Source organism: Semicossyphus pulcher, unplaced genomic scaffold (assembly GCF_022749685.1).
Source record: "Semicossyphus pulcher isolate SPU_LCO1_2020_fin unplaced genomic scaffold, fSemPul1.0.p SCAF_8, whole genome shotgun sequence".
NCBI classification, from domain to species: domain Eukaryota; kingdom Metazoa; phylum Chordata; class Actinopteri; order Labriformes; family Labridae; genus Semicossyphus; species Semicossyphus pulcher.
Genome location: NW_027211759.1, coordinates 29,693,601 through 29,719,911, shown reverse-complemented (window position 1 = coordinate 29,719,911; position 26,311 = coordinate 29,693,601). Strand labels below are relative to the sequence as shown.

The 26,311-nt window shown below is 41.7% G+C and overlaps 1 protein-coding gene across 1 annotated transcript in view; it reads left to right on the top strand.

Moving 5' to 3' along the window:
* cdh13 (cadherin 13, H-cadherin (heart)) overlaps positions 1–26,311 on the top strand; it is a 367,968-nt gene that overhangs the window by 155,954 nt on the left and 185,703 nt on the right. The window contains exons 5-6 of the mRNA XM_069686880.1: positions 3,052–3,057; positions 3,693–3,845. Of these exons, the coding sequence (XP_069542981.1) occupies positions 3,052–3,057; positions 3,693–3,845 (159 nt within the window). The remainder of the gene's footprint in view (positions 1–3,051; positions 3,058–3,692; positions 3,846–26,311) is intronic.

Genomic DNA, 26,311 nt, shown 5'->3' with positions numbered 1-26,311 from the left:
GCTGTTGCACCTGTGAGAGTGTGCATGTGTGTATTGGTGTGTGCATAAGTAGGCTGTGCATATCAGTATTAATGTTGGGTAGAAAGTGGGAGGAAATACACAATGATAGTCTTAGAATGGCGTTTGATTAGGGGTTTCTGCCACAGCTCACTGTAAGAGAAGGGATGCATGATATTACTGCTGTTTAAACAAAAGTACTTCTGATTACAGAAACAAGAACAAGGCTGAGAAAGATGAACAGGAGGTTGAGAAGTGAGAAACAGGAAGCAAAAAGATAAGGCAAGAGCAGAAGAGGCTTCTCTCATTGTTTTTATGACTTAGAAAAAGAGCAGAGGGAGTGAGTGTGGGAGCATACAGTACAGAGATGTGGAAATGATGACTGCAAAATGAGATAGAGATGCTCAGTGAAAGAGCAAGGATGGACACATTAGAAAAAGAATCAAGCGTGGCCCGAGAGCGAGAGGGAACAGAGGGAAATGATGAAGCGGATCATGGAGATAAATGGCAGAGAGCTTTGGAGAGGCTGTAAGGGCTTCAGCCTCGTCTGGCTTGTAACACTGCAGTCTCATCTCCCATGCTCTTTCAAGTGGGGACTAGAAAGGCCTTCATTTTAGCTGCCGTTCCAGGGAAGTGCGCTCTCATTAAAGGTGACCTCATGGCACTGCTCTGATCATGAGGCGCAGCGCGGGGGGACAATTTAGATCTTTGACACAGAGCGACCGCGCTGATCGAGGCCCAGAGGATGTCAGAGTGGTGGAAACCCTGTGAGCAGTTTGGTGGGTGCAGTTTTGTACTCCGGAAGTCATTTAGATTTTTGATTATTGGATTGATATCTGTATTTCGACATTTAAATTAAAGTAGTTATTTAATACCTAAAGAAGAAGAAGAATAAAAGAATTTATTATAAAGCTGCACAACAATTTAAATGACAACATTCAACACAACTAAACAGTGCATGTTCAAAAAGGAGTAGGGTAGAGGTCTTCACAGGTCCAAACTTTCGTGCCTGAACCCTTAGAGACCTGTAATTGTGTGACCCGGAACCGAACCGGACCTGTCTATTATTTGAAAGCTGGGATCCGGACCCATGCAGAACCGAGAAATGCCGGACCCGGACCCGTCTATTATTTGAAAGCTGGCCAAGTGAAACAGACCCGATCAGCACCGACTTCACAGCTGATTGATATTAACAAGTTAACAAGTTACCGCTAGTCAACTGTCAAAACAAACCTTTTTGTCCTACCTGTGTGACGCAGCCTTCTCCCCTGTGCCTGTCCGTGCATATAATCCATCCTCCGCCAAGAAAGTTCATAAAACACATCCAGGTTTTCTGTTACCCATGTCGTGTTGATAAAAACAGAGATGCTGATCCACTAGTTATTTCAGATTAAAAGTCCACTTGCTGTCATGCAGACGGATGAAAAATGTGCGGCTCGTTTAGAAGCCACACACACGTGTTACACGTAATTGTGCTTGTTCAACTTTTCTCTGAACCTGCAGTCACGTGACACGTCACTCAACTCCTTGTTGCTCTTTCTTATGCTTATTTACCTCACGTTCTCATGAGAATGACACAAAATACACACAGAGACACACACAGCACTTTAATCATGAACACTTTCTAATCACGGCCGGGTCTTCCCGGATCCACATGGGTATTACACATGATGTTGAACAGACCCGGAACCGAGGATTATAGAACGAGTCCCCAACCGGAACTGTTTGACAAAGTAATACGTGGACCTGAAGCCGTCCAGGTCCCGGGTTCACAGGGTCCGGTGGACCAGTGAAGACCTCTACAGTAGGGTGATGTTAACACGTATTTACATCCATCTCTTACTACTCAAAAATTAATACACATTTACAGCTTATGAACAATTACAATTCTTTTTGAAATATACGTTCTGTTGTTGTGGTGTTGGCTCTGTGCTCCAGCACATAGGACAGTGAATGATGGACACATGATTATGGGGTGTGCACATTAAGCTTCTGTCAGCACTGAACATGACACATAAGAGCAAAACGCATTTATCAAAATACTGTTAGAATAATATTCTAATCTAAATGACTGACTTGCGTTTGTGTTTTCTTTTGAAATATGTTTAAGTGTGAAGTATGAATATAATTTGCTTTCCGCAGAGTTAGATGAAAACATGATTCTAATCTCACGGCTGTTAAATTAATCCGTAGCTGAATTCACGTAGTTTAGCTTAGCATAAAGAGTAGAAAGAGAGGAAAACAGCTAGCTTTGCTCTCTCCAAAGGGAGAGGAACATAACTTCCCTGAAACTCTGTTTTAAACGAACAATACATGACATGCTAGGAGGTGAGCTTTGGAGAGGCTGTTACTTAGCATTAGACGAAAACCCAGCAATTTTTTAGTTTATTGTTTTTTTTAAAGTTTTACTGCTAAGCTAGCAGGGAGTGAGTGCTCCAGCTTCATCCTGTGAAACTTGCGGACATGAGGGTTGTATTTATCTTGTCAGCCATTGATTCCAAACAATTGTTGTAAAGATTCTGTTTCTCTGAGCCACGTAATCATCAATCAGTGGTCAACACACCTTTGTTACATGGTATAGCCATAAAAACACATTTGCATTTTACAACACTCACTATGGCTACTGTACATTCCACTCAGCAGAAGTTCTATGGCAGTGCTGCCTCACTGGAATATATTAGAGGAACACTTAATGAAACATCAGTAATGTAAACATGTGCTTTTCCTTCCATCACAGGTCCAAATGCCTGCTTTGAAAAAGGTCTATATGCTTTGAAATATACTGTATATGTGCAGGCATTGTGCTATGAAGTACACAACTTGGTGAAGTTTGCCAACACATAAACTTTTGGCTATTTTGGTTTGTTATTTTCTCATGTTTTGCCCTCAAACATCTGCCCTGAACTCTGGATCTGCACAGATCTTCCAGGGCTGTGGCTTCGGTTGCTGTTTTTGCTGTGCTATGTTTATCTAACATGCTGTGTTTTCTGTGTCTTTTTTCAACCTGCCTGTTCCTGTTGCTTGGGAATCTGCGGATGCTGCTGGCTATGACAGTCTCATGTGAGTATATGTATCCAAAAAGTCCCTGGGTCAGATCACTCCTGTCTGAGGATTGTTAGCCAGTGAACTTGGCAGCACTGTTCAAAACATCACCAGTGTGTGAGGCCATTCACAGTGTTGGGTTTAAACCTCCTCTACATGGCTGCACAATAAAATAAATTCTACCTTACATTAAACTTAATTATTATGGAATGGATTTCTATAATTATGTAACTGTTCCACTCTCCTTATCTAAGATAAGTACTAGCATGCATTACAAGTGGTCACAGCAGGGCGCCAATGCTCTGGGAGATCTGCTAACTTTCTTATTTTACACGAGCTGTGCTTGCAAACTGATGAAATCAAATCAAAGTCATGTCTGATATAAATTTTTAATTGCTAACTATCAGGGATTTTGCATCACCATTCAGGCCCAGTAAGCTCCTTTTGCATAGATGTATAACAACTAACAGACTCTAATAAAAATGGGTCTCTGTTCACTGAGCTTCAAAAACAGAAACGCAGAAGCAGTGCTTCAACAGTTCTTTGCTTAAGGAAGTATTCAGAATTAAAGAGGTTTGTAGCGAGTGTATGAGTTGTTGATGTTTCTTTGTGTGTGTGTATGTGTGTGTGTGTGTGTGTGTGTGTGCCTGCAGGTGATTTCAACAGAGAAGCAAGGAAACCATATCTTCCGGCTGACAGGCCCCGGAGCTGACCAGGATCCCAAAGGTCTCTTCACCATTGACGTAGACACAGGAGACGTGTCAGTCAGCCGCTCACTGGACCGGGAGGCCATTGACTCCTACCAGGTCTGTGTGTGTGTGTGTTTATGTGTGCGCGTGTGTGCCTTTGTTAGATTGGTGATTATTGTGGATGTTCCTGTCTCTCGTTTCTGACCACCTGGGCTCTCTTTCCTGTTTCTGAGAAACGTTTACTGTTTGCTCGTCAGTGTTCATGTGTTCCTATTTGGTTCACTGCAAAATAAGTTGAGCAGTTGGTGGCTTGTGGAGAAGAGTTTGATTCTCAAACCTGACTATACATACTGTATATTTGCAGTATTATTTGGGAATGGAAGGGCTTTGTATTTTGTCAGGGCTGAATCGATGCTATCAGTCAGAGGATGGTGGCTTCCTCTGTGATAAGAGAACATTAGAGCCTGTTTGAGGCGCCGTCTCTGCTTGGTGCCCTCTGGGTTGTCTGACTGAAGGAACTATTTCCCGAGAAAAGAAAGTGAGAGAGGGACACAGAAAATCAACTTTTTAAGTAAGTCAGTTGATCTTATCCCGTTTTCTGAAACCAGACGTGAGTGCGGGTGTTCTGCTGGATGCAAGCTGTTGATAAGCTAACTGGCTTTTATAAAACCTCAGAAATAATTCACTCTGTAAATACCAACAGATGTGAGAGGAGAGCAGGCAGGAGAGGGAGGCTGAGAGGAGCAAACATATAATCTCAGTTTTCTTAAGGTGTCTTTCCCTGCATGGTATCATTACAAGCGTGGAGTAACCAGGACGGTGACTTTCAGAGGTTACGGTCTGATTCCAGTTGTTTACAAGCACCTTTGACACACAGTAAATGAGCATCCCTGTATCCCATGAATAATCTGGTTAACAGACAGAATGGTCTGCTAGAGAAACATAAATCAGTCATCACACAGGCTCAGTCGTCCTTCACAAACATGGGGCCAATTTTATATGATCTATAGAGCAGGGTCTAAAGTGCATGGAGCATGTGCATTAGAGCATCCCCAATCCTCCTCATGCCAGTGTAATGGGGCATAATCTCTATTTACAGATTCTACATAGTAGAAGACAAAAGCTTTGGCTTTCTCCACATGCCAAGTCAGTGTGTGAGTCTGCAGATCAGGTGATGTTTGGTATTTAAAGAGTTTTGAGCGTTGCACTTTTCCCCAAGTCTTTCCAAAACCAAAATCACAAAAGACATTGTGAAAGGAAAACATTAAAGTGTTTGTGAAGACAAAGGAGTAGAAGTGCTGCTGGGTCTTTGTAGTAGTCACATACAGGTGCTCAAAAAAACGTGTTAAAGTGTAAAATTCATTTGTCCTTGAAAAAACTTTCAAAGCACTCTGTAGGATTGTTTTTTTAAGGACAATTATATTTTATACTTTAGTTTTTTACACCCATGCAAACCCCTTCACAACATGAATTAACATCAAACTGTCTATCTGGTCTACCACAGGATGCAATTGTTATCAAGGCTAGCTGACCAGCTTACCACTTATACCCCTTTCCCACTGAAATTTGCACGTTCATACAGGTTTTTCAGACTCAGGAAGACCCGCTAATAAATGCCCATTGTCTCTTTTCCCACTGCCAGTGGAGTATAATCCTTTTGGTCTTTTCTGCTGCGTCACTGTCTGACATCACAAACGCGCCGGACACAGGGTTAGTAAACAGTGAAGATGTTACTGTGGTTAGGTCTTATCTATCGTATCTATAGGTCATATCTATTAGTCATTCAGTCTGTGTATCAAAGTCGGCGCTGACAAATTTGGAACGATGTTCGAGCGCTGCTCGGACGGAGATGGGCGGAATTTGTAGCTGAGATGACGAGGAGTCGCAGAAGTTACCGACTGAGCATAGCATCGCACCGGAAAGGGGGCGGAGATTAGCCTGTCGACCAGGGTTTTGTGTTCCCATCAATGCCGATTGGAGCCGAGGTGATAATTACCCGGGTCTGAATGACGATTGTAACCTTTTCCCACTAAGCAAAAAAGCTGTCACCAAGCAATATTTCCAAGTCTAAGCACCTCATCATTAACTAACTTTTAATGGGTGCATAGGGAACTTTTAAAAAGCCTTTTAATTAACACATTTTGAGTTGTTAATCTGTCCCCTTAAACCTTGTTAACAGCATGGTGAACACGTGAAAGCCATTGTCCGTTATACATACATACTGGAGGTGTTTATGATTCTCCTCGCTGGTTAGACTTGAAGTCAGGTTGGTGATGACTGGAGCTATTCTGGGTATTGCAAGATGTCACCGAAGACTGTGTATTAAGAAGAGCAGATAAGGTGTCAGTTTTGCCACCTTAAAAGGTGAAAAACAAATCAGTTTGACATCAAATTAACCTGTTGTCAATATTGAAATTGTTAGGAATATTGTGGTTCCATAATGATTACGACAACAGGAAACTTTGTTTTTGTTGTTTATATTCTTCAGACATGTCGTTCTGAGTTTATTTATTTTAATACTAAGCTGTAAATGCTTTAACAGCAGCACCAGCTTGTTCATTTCAGGCTTTAGGCAGATACTTTCTGACTTTGTCAGCATTGTTGCTATAATTTACAAAGCAAAGATTATGAATAAACACAGAGAGTAAGATACACAAGCACACACCTTCAAAGCAAACGCTCTTCTCTTTTTATTCTACCCAAAGTGCAGTGGCAGCTCGATAAAATAAAGTTTTGGGACTTTGTTGGCTATAGCAGAAGTTGGTACATAAAGCTGTGAATAAGAAGCCAAAGAGAGAATTGGAAAAGAGGACAGTAAAGAAGAGGGACGAGGGTCTGGGGAGCTTCTGTGTTCAGTATGGAAAAACTCAGGGCAGAAATATTTAATGACACAAAGACTGAAAGTGATGAGAGGAGCGAGATTAGACTTCTGGAGAGCTTGAAACAAAAACCTACTTAATACAGTCATATTAATCATAACTTTGAGCAGCTGGGAGTGAAGCTGATTTATTATGATACAGAAGCTCACAAACTACAAGATAACATTATTCACACACACTAGAAGTACACTTGAGGTTAGCAAGTCGGTGTCAAGATAAGGATGATGCATTAGAAGAGCTAGCATCAGATCTTCAGGGGCATATCACCTGTCTAAAAGTAGCTGATAAACTTCTTTATCTTCTTTACTTTGTTTGTTTGTATAACTTACATCGATGCGTCGCAAAAACAAAGTTCAGAGCTGGAGCACAGTAAAGTTACAGAAATGGATGTTGTCACTCATCGCTGGCGGTCTCCTAGAGCGCCATGTTCTGGGGAGCACTGGCTTGAGCCTGAAATGTTTTGAATGAAGCCCCGATACGAACTTTCTCTCTGCTCCGCTCGTATTTGCTGTCACTCTCATACCTGTTCGACCAATCACTCAATACGCACTTCACGACACGCGCTATAACGAGAGGAGAGGAGGGACGTATTCAGGTGCAGTTGGGAAAAACTCAAGCTCCCTCTTTTAATAGAGGGGAGGGTAAGAAGTTGGCCTCTGTAGTACAAAATCTCAGAAATTGTTAAGTGATGTTTTGAAGTGGTACATTCTGTTGTTTAATGAGCTCACCCTGCTCGTTTTAAGTACTTCAGTAAAAACACTGGTTCAGGGAAAGGGTTGCTATGACATACAGGATTCAATTAATCAATAGTTGTAAGGTCCAGCATTTTTCTGATCAGGCATCTGACAAAAAGTCTATTATTATTATTTATTATTAATTTTATCATTATTAATATCACCACACAGTGACATGGAAATTGGAGACTTAAAAAAACAAACAATCTGAAGTAAATAATCTTTAGAATAATCCATACATGAGTCGTTAGATTAATCGATAAAAAAATAATCGTTCGGTGCAGCTCTTGTTATTTGTCTCTCCCACATTTGGCGTCCTTGCTCCATAAGATGATGCTTCTTTTTAACAAAAGAAGTGTGTTTTTTTCTTTTAATCAGACATTTCAAAAATGTGCTTTAAGCTGTTGATTTCAATCTGGAACCACAGAACAAGCCTGAAGGAACGCGGGCGGACATCTTTGAGTGTGAGCACTGATTTGACACAGAAACACAGAAAACAACTTTAATGAAGCTGTCACTCAGAACTTCTAACAACAGTCAACCACGTAGGAAACATTAAAAAAACATAGTTATTTTAAACAAGTGTAGAATTTCATTTTTAAAGCTCCTGTGAGGAACTTTTGCTTCTTGTTGATTTTGGCGCCCCCTGTGGACAAAGCTGTACCTCTTATCTGTTTGCTGATTTTGTCCTGTACATGCTGAAGTGGTGGTTTTTAACAAAAAATCTCATCCTTCTTTCTTTAACAGTCATATGTATCACTCACTTTAAATGTTTGCCCTGAAAACGTAAACAAAGGCAGCGTGCAGTTAATCACTTCGTCTCACACTTACCTCCCGCCAGCAGTTTCAGGCTTTAAAAATAACTATATAGAAATCATCAGTCTTGTTGCTGATGGTCTGGTTTGCTTTTGTAGGTCATATAGAGTAATCAGAATTAATTTCAGTCCAACCCAGTGCATCTGACTTGATTATGTATTTGCCTGTTGACCCAGATCAACGTTAGTCTGCTTCTCGGAAACCCTACGAGAGGTTCTTCTTTTATAGTCTGAACACAGTGGCTCTAAGATTCTATTGGATGGCTATACAACCCTATTAGACTGAAAACTGCCTCTAATATGCCATTGTTTCAATGACCTGGAGTTAGGATTAGCTTCTTACACCAATTATGCCATCACTAATGACCATTATTTCCAACCTGATCGTTTCAATCCCTCAAGGCAAACTATTATTCTTCTCTACGCTCACACTGTACATGTGATTATGGACCTGCACATGTAGGCTTCACGTTCTCTCTCAGCTTCTTCCTTCCTTTTTTCCAACCACGCCTGCTCAGTGTCTCGCTCACTCTCCTCTAATCACGAGGAAACAGTCCGCCCGTGTCCCACTCATAACTCAGAACAAAGGTCTCCTATCAAATGTAGCGCTGCCTTTTATCGACGGTCCCCTGTGTGCACAATGAGGACTGTATCACTTTTACAGTGCCCAGTGGTCCGCGCAGGCTCTCCCAGTCACATTCATTAACAGTGTCTCTTTTCCCAGTGTAGCTAATGGCTTGTGTGGGGATATAACATGAAATATTCAGAGGTGGATTAAAATCACCATCACTCTAAAGGCAGCTTATTGGCAGAGTGAAAATGGGACCTTAGAGTCCTTTATATCTAATGTATGACAGAGCCCTTTACACATGTTAGATGTGTCTGTTAAAGCTCTGTAATCCATATTTATATGTTTACACATGACCACAAGACTACATCTATGTTTACAGGGCCCCCCATTATGAAAACATCAGAGATTCATCAGAGTTCCTCTCACTTCTATGAAGGACCTTTGTTTATTCTACAGTGTTGAATAGTTTTGGTTCTCTGGCCCTTTTCTTACTGATCTGCTGCCCCAAACTACCAAATAAAATGTGTGTTTGACCAATCACACATCAGTGCAACTGAGTAAATGTCTTTTACAGTGTTAGATGTTGATTTCTGGCATGTTTTCAACAGTTGCACTAATTGTTCCCACTGAGACACGAACATGTAAGATGGCCATGAGATAAATCTTTAATCCATGATGTATTTGCAGACAAATGTCAGCAAATACCAAGTATGTTATCCACTGAGAGACATGATTAAACACCATAATGTTTCCTCTAAAGGAAACACAGTGTAGTTGATGTTGTTTTAGATCTGTGTGTCTTCAGAGAGTTGCTCCTCACATTCAGTGTTGTGTGTCATTCTCCTGTCTGTGCAGCTGGCTGCCAGTCAACACAGACCCTCTGACAGTCTCCTGCTTAAAGTCTCGATCAAATCGAGCATGTTTTGCAGGCTGTAAAACTGCAATGTCTTTTCAGTTTTTTTTACTGTTGTTAAGGCAACAACCGAATCATTAGCTGTCATTAAACTAACGGCTATTTTCCAGGCCTGTTGTTTTTTGTTTACATCGTGGTATTCTCGGTTGGTGAAATCGTAAAGCTCCAGGTATCACGCAACAGCCACCACTAACTTCTGCTCGATGTTTGTTGTTTCCAACGAAATCAACGGTAAACTCGATGTCACCCCACGGAAGGCCCGCCTCTACATTCGTCTGATTAGACATTGAGAAAAAACGTCGATGACGTCGGGCGCTTTTCTGCTTTGAATTGAACTTTTTTCAACTCCAGACGCTCAGAGCGTTTCCCCCAAAACGCGAGGTGCACAGAGCGGAAAAACACGAGGTGCTCAGCAACGAAAAGCGTCCCTGTCATTGAAAACAAAAAAGCCGCCCCAGCTGCTAGAACGCGTTCTGTCTGATCGGGACCTAAGACTCCATGCTCGCCTGGCTCCCTGCATGTTTCAGGTTTGACTATGCATCAAGGTTCTTTGTTAATACACAGCAACGTATCAATGTGTTGTTGAACAGGCGACTGAGGTTATATTAAACAGACAGTCCACTCCCTTCCTTCCCCTCACTAATATGCTGTATTATGATGATTGATTTATATCAGCAAAGAAAAGCTTCCCCCTCCCTCAAGGTCGCTGTATATCAAAATATCTCCACCGGGTTACAAAATAAATAGAATCAATAAAGATGACTGGCCTGGTGTCTCAATGCAGCGGCTGGAGATTTGGAGGCTCAGCTTGAAATATATGGATGCAGACATTGTTGCAAGTAAAAGTATAAACTAAGCAAAACTTGGGAAACACATTTAGAGGAAACAGTCAAACTTGAGCAGAACAACAGCGAGGGGTCAGCCGCAGACAGATGGGAAGTGGGAATTCTGAATAGGCTATTACAGGAACCACAAGCACGGCAAACAAACAAATGCCTGACGGAGTAAACATTTGCTGTGGAGGAACAAACCGACACAGTGATCAGCTGGGCCACATGTTCACAAGGATTTAATGTCAAACATTATTTTCTTATTAAGCTCAATTAGGGTGAAAATGAATGCTAATGAGATGGAAAATGGAGAGGCAGGGAGAGGGGTGCGGGAGGAGAACGGGGCTTATCACCGTGTTCGTGACAAGCTTGGGTCGGGTCGAGAGTGGCGGAGAACTCTAATTGGCTTAGAACAGAGGAGGGAGAGAACGTGAAGTGATAAATAACAGTCTTGTTTACACAGGTTGGGATGACCCTCAGTAATGCAGGTCAGCACAACAATAAGTGTGCTGAGTCCTTCGTGCGTGCTTACCTTAGAGATGCTGGAATTTTTGGTGGACATTATGATTCAGCTAAACTGAACGCTTTGGGCAATATTTCCAATAACGATGTCTCTGTTTTCTATTCATTGGTACATTTACGCTCTTAATTGCCACAAGAGTCAGTTAGACTAATGAAGAGTCTGTGGTTGCAGCCTAATTATCATCATTACTAATGTTGATACTGTGGTTTACTCTTTGAAATTACAGCATTTAACTTCAAAGGAGATTTAATATTCGTCCCAATGCCAATGTTCTGTGTTTGTCAGGTTTTCGGTCAGCCTGGTTTGGGCTCTCTGACTCAGAGCTCGGTGTTGCAGCCTGCGTCCTGCAGTAGAAAGTGGCGTCCACCCTTGTGATGTCCTCTGACAGCAGATCTAAAAGACACCATACTCTGCTCCCTATATTCTGTCTGTCAAGCCACAGCACACAGGGACAAAGGGATCGCTCACTAAAAAAACATATAGACGTATCTCAGCCCTGCAAAGGCCCAACTATAAACTGACAGCTGTTTTGAATTTTAGATTTTAAAATATCTCAGCTTTCAAAAACTGTCCAAAGCTGTCTTCTCCAAACAGTTTTGTTCGGATGTCAAACTGTGCAAATAAAGCCAAACATTTTTACCTTTATTTACCTGTTTTTGACAGAGAAGACTTCAAACAGTGTCCTCCTCTGACAGCTCAGTCCTACGGAAATGACTTTGGCTGCCGCTGCGCTCTTTATACTGACATTTATTTAAAGGCTTTCATTTGGTAGAAAGCAAGTTAGAGCAAAAAATGATGAAACATATCGAAAGTGTTATTATGCATGCAAGATTATATATGTATAGAATTGTGCATATCCCTCAAAGCTAAAATGACTGTCACCATCCGTGGAAAGTAGTTTTTCAATACTAATACAGACACTTTAAAGGGCAGTTTCACTGTGCAGGCAGTGGAAAGGTTCGACACCGCGCACAAACAGTTGTCTGCCTCAGAGTTCAGCAGAATAACTGTGCAAATAAATAACACACATTTTCGTCATCTTTACACTTACCTAATTGAATCTGATGGAACATGTATGATCAATATTGGCATTAATAATAATTGACCAGAGAACGTGCATTACATGCACTAGTAGGGCAGGGCGGTTTACCCGTTTCAGTCCCTTCACCACTGTCACGTTCAGCCACGACATGGATTTTGCAACACCGATGACCTACCTAACACTCATAGCGGTGTTTTCCACACATTGAAAAACAAGAAAAGTCCATCTGATATCACATTAGTGCAGCTCTTCACCAGAGTACAGACACAGCATGCCGACTCTGTGTCTCTCCTGCCTGTAAACTGTAAACATGTGCTCAACGCTGCTGCGGGATGAGCAGTTACACAAGGCGGCTTTTCAGTGAGCGTATTCCCGTTATCAGCAGCACCTCGTCCGCATGCTTGTTAACGCTGTGGCCATATAAATGGAGCATTCACGGAGCGCGTGCTGCGGAGTGTTTACTTTAAGCTGCTTAACTTGCAGCACACATGGCGTGAGGTTGTGTGTGCCGTCAGGAAGTCGGATACTGTGAGCTTTCGTTTCCAATAGTTACAGTTAACATACACATTAAACATACATTTAACACCGTCAGAAATGGTGGACAACATACTGTGTAAGTAATGCAACTGCAGCTACTTCTACATACTCATGCTGGTGTCAGACTCGCTGAACCAAGTGTAGTGACAGTGGCGGGGGGTTTGTTTGGTTGTTGTTTATATGTATATGAAAACACCACATTTATCTGATATAATTTCCTGCCAGTCATCCGTCTACTAAATTCAGATATCTTGAACCCAGATGACATAAAACAGGGCGAGCGAGGATATTAAGAACGTCTTAGATTACTTCCACAAATATTCTGTATTGCCCAGACCCGTGTGGCCACCAATAGGGCTCCAGCTCACTCACAGGTCGAAACTGTTCAGCCTGCTCCTCCCAAAACACATGAAGGCCTTTACCTCATTTTCATTCCTGTTTTGCACCAATGAACACATTTGTTACTTTAAACATACTATTTCTCTGCTAAGATATGTTCCCTTACATTGACAGCAGAGCTAAAAGAGCCAGTACCATGTTTTCAGCAGAGTACCCATTTTCATTTTGTAATATCGCAACATAACACCGATACCGCAAAAAAAACCCAGCTATAATTTGAGGTCATATCACCCACCCCTACGCGCTAGCACAGCAGATGCGCCCTTACACGACCAATGCTCTTCATGATGCATGTCAAGAAAACTGGCTGTCAAGAAGGCTGCATGTTCAACAAGTTATAGCCTGCTCCCTGCTGCTCCCCCTGTATAGGCATGAGTTCATGTATGTATGAGGAATAAGAGATCTGATGACAGCCTTACAGTCGTCTCCTGAGATGCTAATACCCCTAACATTTATTGTCCCACTCCTCCTCACTCCACTGTTTCTGCAGTTCTCTTTATATTTTGTCTAAAAATAACAGATAATTTATACTAATGTATACTAATCCCCACAGTACACATGCAGTGCAAGGATGCTAGATGCAGGGCAGGTTCTCGCTGATGTGTATTAACATTCCTAACAGTGTAAGCATAAAATTGCTTCCGGCTTTCATTTTTTGCAGACAGACAAAACACATTATTCCCTCAATTTGCTAAATTTGGTGACTTTGCAGGTTTTCAACCTTATACCTTGCAGCTCAAGGCAGAGATCTCATGGATGCCTGAGCGATTTTGTTGTTTAATCACATTTTACAGTCACTGCTCCTGTTTCTATCTGTCCTTCTGGATTATACCCGCTTCTCTGTGGATTTCTTATTCTGCTCAGGTGTCAGAGAGAGAGAGAGGTTTTTTTTATTAATCTGTCTGTTGCTAAGGTGAATACACACTGACTATAGGTGATAATCAAACATTTGACTGTTCTTGTTACATACAGCTCTGAGTGTGATTGGTGGGCTAGCTGTGTCAGTGTGTACCCGTCTGTGTGTCTTTATATGCATACTTTTGTCTAGGGCCGCACAATTAATCAAATATTTATCCCGATCATGATTTTGTCTTCCCACAATAAACGAATCGATTGACGGCGATATTGACCTTTGAAATGTGTGCTCCGCCCGTGGAAAACATTAAACGCTCCCTAAACTAACAGCCACTCCTCCAGGGGGCGATGGAGAGGTCTGGGCTTCACTTTTGGGGGAGCTGGCATGCCATGTCATGAGCGCCTACCTTGCAGTGGCAGTTTAGAGTGAAAGAGTAAACAACAGAGACCGGTGTTTTGGTTCAATCGCTGTGTTTGTCGTGGTTACAGCAGCTGAAGAATACGGGAAGATAATACGCAGCTGTCCTTGTAAATGCCTCTTTGTTGTTTTTCATGATGAGCTCAAAATATAACTGTTACGTCTTTGAAGTGTTTTTTGTGCAACCGTGTCACATAGGCGACTGACGCTCAAAAGCGTTTTGAACACTGCTTGTTGTTATGCTAAAACAGGAAGAGAGCGAGTCACTCGTTACACCGAAACACCGGTCTGCCACAACGGCTCGTCTTTGGAGGTATTTCAGGTTTAGAGCGAGTCATGTTAAGCAAGAAAAAATAATATGCAAAGAGTGCATGAAACCTGAGTTTGTGCTGCAAAGCAACACGACTAACTTGTTGAAGAAGCTGAAAAAACAGCACAGAGTGCAGCATGATGAGTGTATGACGACCAAGAGGAAGAACGAGCTGCTCCCCGTCCTTGTCCAGCGTCAAGTCAGACATCCATAATAGCGACGGTGTACAGCACAACACCCTATCAACGCAACTCCCAAAGAGCACACTGAAATTACCAATGTAATTTTCATTGCATTTTGCCTCGAGAAGATGCATTAAATTCAGGTAAAGAAGCATCATCTGCAGCAACATTTGTACATGAGCCAGAAAGCAGCACAACATTTAACTGAAAGTGTTGTTTTGTTTAAAAAATCCTTAAAATTAATAAATATATATCAATATTAAAATCAATCAAAATTATTGTCATTATCACTTTGGCTGTAATCGTGCAGCCCTACTTTTGAACTTGTATATACGATACAGCTTACAGGGTCTGACCTCACAGTTAAAGATGACGTGTTAAGGAGCAGGTATAGAAAATAGTATTAAAATGGGTTCATGTGTTGCAGGAGCAGTCAGCAATTTAGTAGCAGTTAATGGAAAACAGCAGGAACAACATTTTCTCACATCTCTGACTCTCTACCATATTCTGTACATCACACTTGTCAGTGATAGGAGTGATGCATTTTGGCGACTGTTGATTGACACCAGAAAAACTGCGTCACTAAAGTAAAAATAAGCAAGTTAAAGAGAGAGAGAAAGGCAGAAAGTCTTGAACATGTGAGGAGATTTATTTAGGAATGAACGTGTGAGACATGTTTAAAGTTTTATGTGATTTACATATATCGCTAACAGCCAACCAGAGACAAGAATTCTCTGTAGCCACTATAAAGTAAAGGCATATATCTGAAAGCATTGTTTCCCGTGACTCCTGCAGTGACAGTACTGTGTCTCTGAAGGGCTAACTGTTTGGAGTGTGGTCCGTACTGTTTAAACTAAATTAACACAGTTTTTCTATTTGCTAACAGAACAGCAGATGGTAATGAATAATTTGGGGGCCGTGCATCTCTGGACAGCTTTAACAAAGTAAAAAGAGTGTATTAAGGGGACCAGAGAAGAACATTGGACCACAGGGAAGTGAGAGCGTACAGATGAGATAGGAAGGTCATGTGGGACAAGAAGAAACTACAATGGTTCTTTTTAATTCATAGATTTAGAGAAATAAACAAAATGCATTGCAGTTTCTGTGCCATAACATGCACATATATACTCTCACACGCTTCAACAGACTCGCACCACTGTTTCATATGGCAATCTAATGCCTTCCTCATTTACAGTAGATGTTGCTTTATGAGCCTGAGGTCTGAGACAGGTGAAGCCTGTTGTCCAAATCCCACTCCTGTTTTCTGCTTGGCTGGACTGTAATTTCCTGGGCTTTGGAGAGCAAGATACGCTGCCCTGCACACAGGAAAACAGCCCTGATGTGCACTTAGTCCCTGTATGTGGGCCGGAGATAAAGGACACACACACATACACGCACACGCCATCAACAAGAGCACCACCTACACCCAGAGAAAGCCGCCCTGTAGACGCTGTATTAGCTCTTACCTTCAAGAAATACAGCTTCAATAGTTTCATGCCGCAGCGTTCCACATTATATAAGCCCACTGATTATGCCTGTGGCCTATAATTTATTTCACAGTTAACTGTATTTGCAACATACAGGAAACATTATTCCAAGCTGTTGTTTGATTTGAAAGCTACCACATCCTTTCAGATGTAAGCAAAGTTCAGATAAATCGCTCAGTAATAAGAACTTCCTCTGAAGCAGTTTTGACAGCACATTTCAGACTGATTTTGCTCAAAGTTTTAATGTTTTTTTTTTTATACTTTTAAGCCTTTCTGCAGGTCAGGATCATTCCACTGTGTGAGATGTGTCACTATCCTGCTGTCCTTCCAGAAACCCCCTAAAGCCCCTGCAGACGTACCGCTGTGCTCCTACTCCCAGATAACCTGATTAAACAGTGAGTGCCCTGTTGCTCAGCCTCAGGCATTACCGCTGCTAATACAGCCTGTCCACTGCCTGCTGAGGCACATGGCACAACCCCTAATGCACTCTGCTTCAGTACCAGGCCAGCTCCACTTTCATCTGTAGAGACTGTCGACAGAAACACTCTCGCTTTTATCCACTAAAATGGCTGACATTGACCACAAAGGAGGCGAAATGGAGTGAAATAGGTCAATAGATCATTCAAATATATCCTGAAGGGAGAACAAAAGTAATTACAGAAAGGAGACACAAATTTATCACTGAAATGAAATATAAAGACACATTAATTATTTACTCTCTCCTGTCAAGGTCGTTTCATCCACTTTGAAGGATCGCTAAACAGACGGGGAAATGCATCCCAAACTTTAACTTTCATTAAGCTGTCCGGATGAACAACCTTTTATTGTCCTGTATACCACAGGATTCTGTAGAGAGGCATTTATTGTTGCATAAAGGTTTAACTTTCGACCTATTGTAGAGAGGAAAATACGGGCATCCCTGCAGATGCAAAGCTCAATCTGATTCTTGTAGGTTACTGGCACAGCTGCCAAGTGCTCACCAAAGCAACAACCTGAAGATTTAATAGAAATTAATTATTTGTTCATTTTATGCTAAGTTAATAGTACAAATAATAACACCTAGTTGCAACAAAATATATACCATGTTGACTAAATATGTATCTGTCACATTGAAATACCAGCTGTAAAGCACTAAGTTAAGCACACATTAAGCAACTTCATCAAAATACTGAAGAGTCTGGTGCAAAATTATAAACGTTTAAGATTAAATTATTAATATGGTATGAACCAAAGTGCAACAAGGACTTCTGATTAGCTCAATTAATGTGGTAGAAAAGTTGTACCTTAGATGTTATTAGAGCAGTTGGATCCACAAAAACATAAACAATTACAACTGTGCAGACAGGAGCCCCTTCCTTTAGAATTGATCTTTGTCAGAGCACAGACAGCTGAGTCTGACATTAAATCTGTGAAAACAACAGCCGTCACCTGTTAAAAGGGTAGGCTGTTGTTTTGTATACTACCCTTCTCTAATAAGAAAGACAAGGAGACATATAAGCTTAGAATTACAGCCTCGTCAGACTTCCTTTATTCACAAAGTACATGAATGTTTTTAGTTCATGCATTTAATGTTTGTCACTGGAGTTGTTAAGACCAAATCATTTCATGCAACAGTGAAGGAAGGATCAGAATTTGTAGCAGGTTTAAATCAGACAATAGCGTCCAAAATGGGCCTCTTTACAATTATTGAACCACCATTAGGACTTAAGGAAGACTAGTATGACAAAGTATGTTCTAACCTCCTGAAATGAAATTATTTCAGAAGCTCAATAGATGCTGAAGACATTTTAATAAAAGTACTGTTGTGATAGAAATATGTGTACAGTGATTACACTCAGCTGTCCTGTTGATGGCATCGTTCAGTCCTGGGTGCACCATATGTGGGCCGCCCGTAACGACAAATATAAACCATCGCAAAAGAATTGGCACAGACCGGTAAGCCCAGTTTCCGCCGGCCCTCAAAACAGAGCCTTCAGTGGCAGACAAAAGGAGATTGAATTATACCCTCGGAGAGGAGGGGGGTATTTTGTACCATGATACACCAGGGAGAGCCTTTGTGACTCTTTCAACACCTTTCTGAAGCAGGATTATTTTTTATCTCACCAGACGGCCAGCTGAATGAAAGATCCTTTCTTTCATTTTCTATCTTCTCTATACTTTTAACTCCCCCACTCTTTTTCACCTTCCATCTTTTGTTCAATCTCTCTCCCTCCAAAGACCATCTATTTATATCTTCTTTGACATTCCAAGGGCTTCTTTTCTTTTGATGTAATGAGGAACATTTCAGATCCGCGAGTCTCGGATAAAAGACAGAAAAGGAAATCCACATAAAGCACAATCCAATATTCCAAGAGCAGTTTTGTTTGCTGAGGAGCACATAGTGTTCATGATGTTCATGCTGATAACGACCATTTAAAAGGGTTTTAAAGTCATTAACAAACTGCGTTTATGACATCCAATTAGACCACCGAGGCATCCACATTTCTTTTTTAAAGATTAAGGGCTGGCTGCTCAAACATGGATTGCACAAAGAACTATTCTTGGATTTCAGTTTCAACAGAAATCTCTAATGTAAAGTTTTGAGTGGAGAATGGGCCCTTTCATGTGTTAGGAACCAGTCAGGGAACTTGGGATATTACTTCGATCATATTAGTTTGAGACTAATCTCAGTATTTGGGTCAAGAAGTGCACCAAATTAAAACTAATCCTTTCATGAGCTGAGCGTCCTCTACAAAACAGCTTTGGTCAAATACATGCATTTCAATCCAAACTAAGATTTGTCCGTCTTCTACCTTCAGACTTTTTATTACAAGACATAAGAAACATTTAGGAGTGGAAGGAAGACATATGTTGTTTTTTGGTGGTGGAAATATGTTGTTATCAATCCATCCATTAATCCTCCTCTGGGGTTGGGTTGCAATGGCAGCCTGCTCCTTCCAAAGGTCCCTCTCGCATTTCCAAGTCTTCAGCATGCGCACAATGACAATGCAAACTTGCTGATATTTAACAGGTAAAATGTTTACTATGTAAGCCAACTGAGGGTGGTGTGTTACCAAACTAACACTTGACAGTTAACGCTACAACAAGTAAAGCCGAGGCTTCTTGGAATGCCCTCAGTTTTACAACTTTTTGTTCAGAAGCCAACGTTTTTGACAAATTACAATGTTGACCTGATGATGATGCTAGGTGGACAGGTAAGAGATTACACTTCATCTTGTTGGGAACATGAATGTTGGCACCAAACCTCACGACAATCCCAGTCCATCCAATAGTTGAAAGTCAAATATCAACTTGCAGTAGACTTGCAGTAGATTGGTAAAGTTCACTAAACCAATTGGTGAAACTAGATTAAGGGATACCCAAAGTCATCAGTATTTATCCTCATTTGCATTATCAAGACCCATAGCAACTTTCATAGCAATCCATCAATCATACAGCTGTTACATTTTCCAACAAAAACAAAACCAACCAACGGACCAACTTACCCACAGGCCAACATTGCCATCCTTTGTTGGGGCTGCTACAGCTAATAATGTACAGCCTAGCCATAGTAAGGTGTAATGTAACTTTTTGGTTTTGGCATTTTCAAAGATGCATAAAGTTGAGAGAAATAACATGAAGTTGTTGCTTCACTTGCAAAAAATATACTCTTCATGAGTAAATTCTTCTCCATTCCCAGTTGCTCGTTCCAAATTTCTCAGAGAGCTACAGTGAGAGCATGAAACAAACCTGGCAGCTGTGCTTCCTTCCTGACAGCCTGCTTTCACACCTTAATTTCATAGATATAGAATTATTCAGGAATTTGAAGGTAGATGCAGCAGATGTGGACACGACCGGTGGATTAACATCCTCGTGTCCCAGTGGGTGTTTCAAAGGGAAGCTGATGCCTTGAGGATCAATGCTTTGAGAGGAAAAGAGGAAAAGTAGAATTCTTAAGAAAATGGGGAAAACATCGTTCTGTTATCACACCTTGAGGCAGTATAAAAAAAGCCGTATGAAAACCACAACGTAATATACAGGCTGTGGGATCAACATCATAAAAAGAGCTGTTTCTCTTTAATGGCTGTGTTTGTGACTTAAACACAATAATAACATATTTCACTAAAATACTTGCCAATAAATGGAATCTATTTTAATAAGATCTGTTGCCGTTAAAACAGTGCAGGACACTTCCCACTTTCCAGTCCACTATCAGGCAGCAAGATCTACTGTTAATATACAGTCATGTCTTTGTAACCACAACCTCTCCCTTAGGTTGCTCCTGAATCAAGATATTCCAAACTGATCCGACCAATCAAACGGACTTTGCTGGAGCTGCACTGTAAAGCAGCTCAGCTAGCGTCATGGTGATCGGATTATGCACCCCTTGCTGTGTCCCAGGGAGAACATTGAGGAAGGTATGAGGGAGGGAAGGCTCTCCCTCCCGGGGACTGTCTGAACTGCGCTAGGGCAGGGCCGAGGTTCTTTGGGGTGGGGAGCAGCCTGCTGATAAAGGCCGAGCCACAGGAGTGCGGGGAGGTGCAGGGTACTATTCACCTTGGAGCTACTGGGGAGCAGTTTCACTGGGATCTTAAGAAAACGGTGGGCAGGCAGAGCCCCTTTGAATTCAGCTGCTCAGCAAAGGGAGGATAACTTGAATGGCTCAGGAGGAGCTGAATGCTGAGTGAATGTGAAATGAGGCGATGGCAGTGGAAGGGGCAACGGAGACGCTTCCATATGCATGACTTGGTCCCTTTTCACCACTTTCCTCTCACTTTTTTATTCTTGTCTGTGTTTAAGGACGTGATAAACTCACCCCAGCTCAGCTACCTTTTCCTCTGATACTGCCACAAAAAGCTAAGCAACTAAATGACTGGGTCTCACACAGGTATATCTGTCCCCTGTAATCACCTGGCCTTCTCAAGTTGGTATAATTACCTTCCTAGAGTCAAAACTATGAGGTATCCTTAGAGACAGAGAAGAGAAGGAAAGAAAGAGAGACACAATGTTTTGGTGTTATTCTCCCAGAAACAGGTTCTGCACGAGTACAGAATCTGTAGGCGAGGGGCAGGATTTGTTCTGTTTGTCCACCTCCGTTTTTGTTTGGTATTGTCCCCTAGCTATTCAGCAGGCACTGGCTGTATGCAGGAAAACAGTCTGTAAGGAGAGCGAGAGAGGTGGAACATACTAGCTGCAATGCAATCCCTGAACCCATCGGCTTTCATCTGGTGACGATGACAAAGCCTTTTATTAATCTTCATGAACTGACATCTGCATACAAGGGCAGCTAACAATCTGTTCAATGTCGTCCTCTTCAACTCCAACTCAAATCTTCTTATTTCACGTTGCTAGTCGGACAATGAAGAGTGCACAGAAAGGAAATCCTTGCCAAGAAAACCTTATTTGCTCTTCTGAATAACCGCTGGCTACACTGGAAGCCCGCAAAATTGTCCGTTGCCTGCAGGTTTTGAGATAGGTGTACTATACCGGTGGTTCTCGAGGTGGGGTCTACGAACCATAGCCTGGGGGTCCGCTTGAGCCTTAACGCCTAACTGTCTCTGCTCCACTTGTAATTACTGTCACTCTGCCGCTCTCTCTCGTGCTTGCTCGACCAATGCGCACTGCACGACACAAGTTACAGCGATGAGTTCAAGGCCAGTTGGGAAAACTCAAACTCCGTCTTTTAAAAGAGGGGAGGGTAAGAAGTAGACCTCTGAAGTCGCCTGCCTTCTAAATAACTGTTGATTTATGTTGTAAAGTAGCCCAGTACGTTCTGCTGTTTCATTAGCTCACCTGCTCGTCTTAAATAAGTACTGAAGTAAAAATAGTGATTCTCCAGTTCAGGGAAAGGGATGCTTTGACTTACAGTGATTACGTTAATCTGTGTGTCATAGCAATTTCTCTGATCAGGCAGTCTTACAAATAGTCTATTATGATACATTTTCTCAGTAGTAATATCATCACACAGTGACGTAGAAATTGGAGACTAAGAAAAGTAATCTTAAAAGAATAATTGGTAAATTAATTGTTACTAATAGAAAAAATAATTGTTAGATTAATTGACAATAAAATAATCTTAAGATGCAGCCCTAAAATGGTAGTAAGCATATGCCCCAAAAAGTTTGAGAACCCCTGTACTATACAGTTAAATTAAAGTTAGCCACAGGTTTTCAGAAAAAAAATCGCATTTCTCCTTGAACATACAGTTACAGTTGCATATTGTGTCTATATGCGACTGCATGGGTGTCTGGCTATTTGAGGAGAGCATTTGTGTGTCTCACAGGTCTCTGCTGTCGGTGTGTTGAAGAATGAAAACTGTCAGTCCTTTCCTCACTGAAAATAATGGAGCCACAGTCTTCTACACTACTTGTACACATATGATTTGTTGGTATTTCTAAAAAGTAAATATTGTCTCAGGATTTAGTGGCAACAATGGAAGATACTCATAATGTTGTATCCATTTGTAATAATTGAAGTGGTGTATTTATGATATGTAATTTTCTGAGCAAATCTTGCACCGCCTTGAATGTAACAGAAAGTTGTCCTTAAAACAAACTGTGACCTTTCCACCATGGAGCAGTGTCAAGGTCTCAGCGTGATAATGATCTCCCCTCTGAGGGAAAATTGCCGTGCTAAAGCTTTTCCGACACCTTCTCGGGGCTAAAAGCTGAGTGAGAGGAGAGAGAGGCTGCAGGAGAGAGATGCTTTCACTGACTCCTGTAATGTTAACAGACAGGTTGGCCTGTAGTCACAGGTCTTCACACGGAAGGTGGGACCAGGTCAGCCAGTAAACACAGAGGTGATGGTCACAGAGTTTATCATCTCCTCTGTGACTGACTGCTGCTGCTCGGGCGTGAACAGGCCCGTCTTCTTTTTAATAAGCAATTTTCCCTCTAAATGAAATCACTGCCACATAGATGCTAATTTTCAACTTGAGAAAATGTTTCTCCATGATCCGTGATAGAGACAAAATAGCCTCCTCATTTCGCTAACAGGCAAGTGATGAGCCGTGTGAGGAATGCAGTGCCTCGGGTCTGACTTAAACTTCTGCCACTAATCTACAACACACACACACACAAACACACTGGAACATCATGATTCAGTGCATTTAGGGACTGTAATGGGTTTTTCTGTGCACATTGATGCACACAAAATCAATAACTTAGAATTAATTACATTTAAGACTTCTTAACAAGTCAGAATATTTTATATTCTCTACTGTTTAGTCGTGACTTCTAATCCAACTTTGACTGTTAGACTCCCCTCCAGTTCCCCCGAGGTAGAAGTGACTGATGATGCTTGTCTGTAAGGTATGTGCTGTATAACTTATACATGCTACATGCTGGAGGTTGATTGGGTCTCTGAAGATGTGTTCCACATATCCCCACATGCTTAATAGACAGTACCTACATATATGCACAAAACATGCAACCTTGTATGCACAGACAAGATCATATGCACATACAATTTGCATTCTTTCATTATGCAAGGCTCTGTAAGAGAAAAGAGGGTGCATAGGTGAGAATTTGCTTAAGCATCCATCCAATAAGGACCCCTGAGGATTCTTCATAAACTAGTGCAACAAAAAGACCTATTAGAGAAGAGCTAGCCCCTCCAGCAGATAGTGTGCCAGGATGAGTGAAGCGTGTGGAAGGGTACGCTGCTTTTACTAAATTCTATGTGATGAATATTCCCACTGTTGCGAACACAGCTGTTTAATCACACTCACTGCTTCACATAAAACCTGCAGGGTAAGAAAAATGGTCTCTGTAAGAGATTTAAGACTGGTTTAAGACAGTTATAAAAATATACATGATAACCATTTAGCAGCATTTACATTTTATTTTGGTCTCTGTTCCATCAAAACACGGAGCAAGCATGATTTTTAAATCTGTTTGAATAAATGAGAGTAATGTAGGAAGCAAGCAGAGACAGAGGACAAGAGAGGTCTGTCCCATTATTATCAAATAAAGGGGGGAATTCACTAAAGGATTGCGTGGCTTTCGCGCCCGCAAAACCTGTGCAAATGACCCAAAAGCCTCATTCTCCAAGCACACACAGAGGGTTGAATGCACCCCAAAAGGCACTGCAGCGCAAATAGCATTTCTGTGCTCCGTTGCTGTTTGCGCGTATTTAAATTAGTTATCATTCGGGGCAAATTCGGCCCCTTTCTATGCAACTGAGCCTCATGGCAAAAATCGTCCTATTCACTAACAGCAGCGCTAACAGCACCGCACAGTTAGAGTGAAAATATTACCGCATGCAGAGAGCTGGTGGGCACTGTAGCGCAGTGTCACATTTCCACTGATCATGACGACAATTCCACCTTTTGTGTCGTCAAAAAATTTATTTATATAATTTTTTGTCTGTAAAAACAATAATATATTGTCAATAATATATTATAATTATTATTATAATTAATTAATCAGTCAGGGGCTGTGCGACGCTCAGCCCAAGCACACGGGCACACTTTGTCCACATGGAGATGGTCTGCAGCCGTGACGTGGATTATTATCTGGACGAGCTGCTGCTGCGTGCTCGTTGAAAAAATGAAGCTGCATTACCGCGAGTAAAACCAGTAAACACCTGTCAAGTCTGGACGTTCCAACAAACTGTTCAAAGAGCTGCCCCCTCCTCTCCCTGCTCATCATCCATCTGTGCATGGAGTTGAGATCCGTCAGTGTGGAGCTCAGTTAAAGCATGAGAGCAGAGAGAGGAGGTGCAGACAGCTTCTCTCCACAATCAGACACAAAACAAGAGGAAACTGCACGAATCTGTGAAACTGTGCGTTTAAATATCATCAGGACATTGTGCTTCGGACCTTGAGACAGAGCAGATAGCAGGGGGCTATTGATGCACAATTTATGGAGCCATCAGCGGCCGCAATTCATTCTTAGTGAATTCCCCCCTTAATATATTTACAGTCAGTAATCAAAACTGTATGTTCTTATCAATTTATTGATGTATAATAATTCAATAAATGCTTAACTGACATGTATCATACTCTGAGAAGGCGTTCATGACCTTCACCCACAGCAGTTTGTCCTCATGTGTTTCTATGTTTAGGAAAATTGAGTTTGAAATCAACTGTTAAAGGAAGCTACAGAGGAGACACGTATTTAACTTACTAGCATGTCTCTTTCTAAGACCCTTCATTTCATTGTTTCTTTTCATTATAATTACACCTGAAAACTTCCTGAAGCTGTCTCACCGCCATGTGCAAATTGGTTTTTCTTACTCGAAGTTGCTTCTACCTTCCATCCTGCATTGTGTTATAACAGTTACTTACATCAACACAACGCTCCAAACTAAAGGCAATTTACACTGCATAATCTGAGTGCATACTATCCTATTTTACTTTTCATAGTGAATGCACTGCATATTCAAAATCCAGAATAAGTATCATGTATGTGGCATGGAGCCTAGACAAAGACGTGTTCCTCTGTATCTCTAAGAAGCTGTTCATGTCTGGCTTTGTTCGACACATTTTCTTTGCCATGAGACGATACGTGTTTGATTATGTATTCACTTCGTCTTCCAAACAGGTTATTGCTGTGCTGTTGGTGCGATCCCCATTCAAATGATCCGATGCTCACAGCTAATGTGCTCATTACAGCTCAGACATGCTGAGAAGAAAAGCTAGACTCCACATGTGTGTGTGCGAGCGAGTGAAGTCATCCGTTCATATGCTTGTTGGCAAAGGAGAGTCATTCTTTTGCCATGCAGATCTCTGTGCGCTTGTTACCGTTGTATAACATGCCTCAAGCAAGTGTGAGACTGTGTGTATGTGTGTGTGAGCTGATCGCTGAGTTGCGTGGAAATACATGCGAGTTTGAGAACAAGATTATGTGAGAGTCAGCAGTTGTGCAGGATGGATCCAGAGGGGGAAATGGTCCCTCTCAAGGAAAGCCTCCTGTGGTTCATTCTCAAGGCAGAGAGGAGGAGAGAGGAGGATGAGATGATGTATGAAACCATTAGACTCCCTACACCTAAAACACTTAGTTCAGCTGCATGTGTGCCATTACTGCCGTTACACCATACGCTGTAGGCGCCATAGTGACAGACACATAGGAGGACAAAGGAAGGGGAAGACGGAGGAGTGGGGGAGA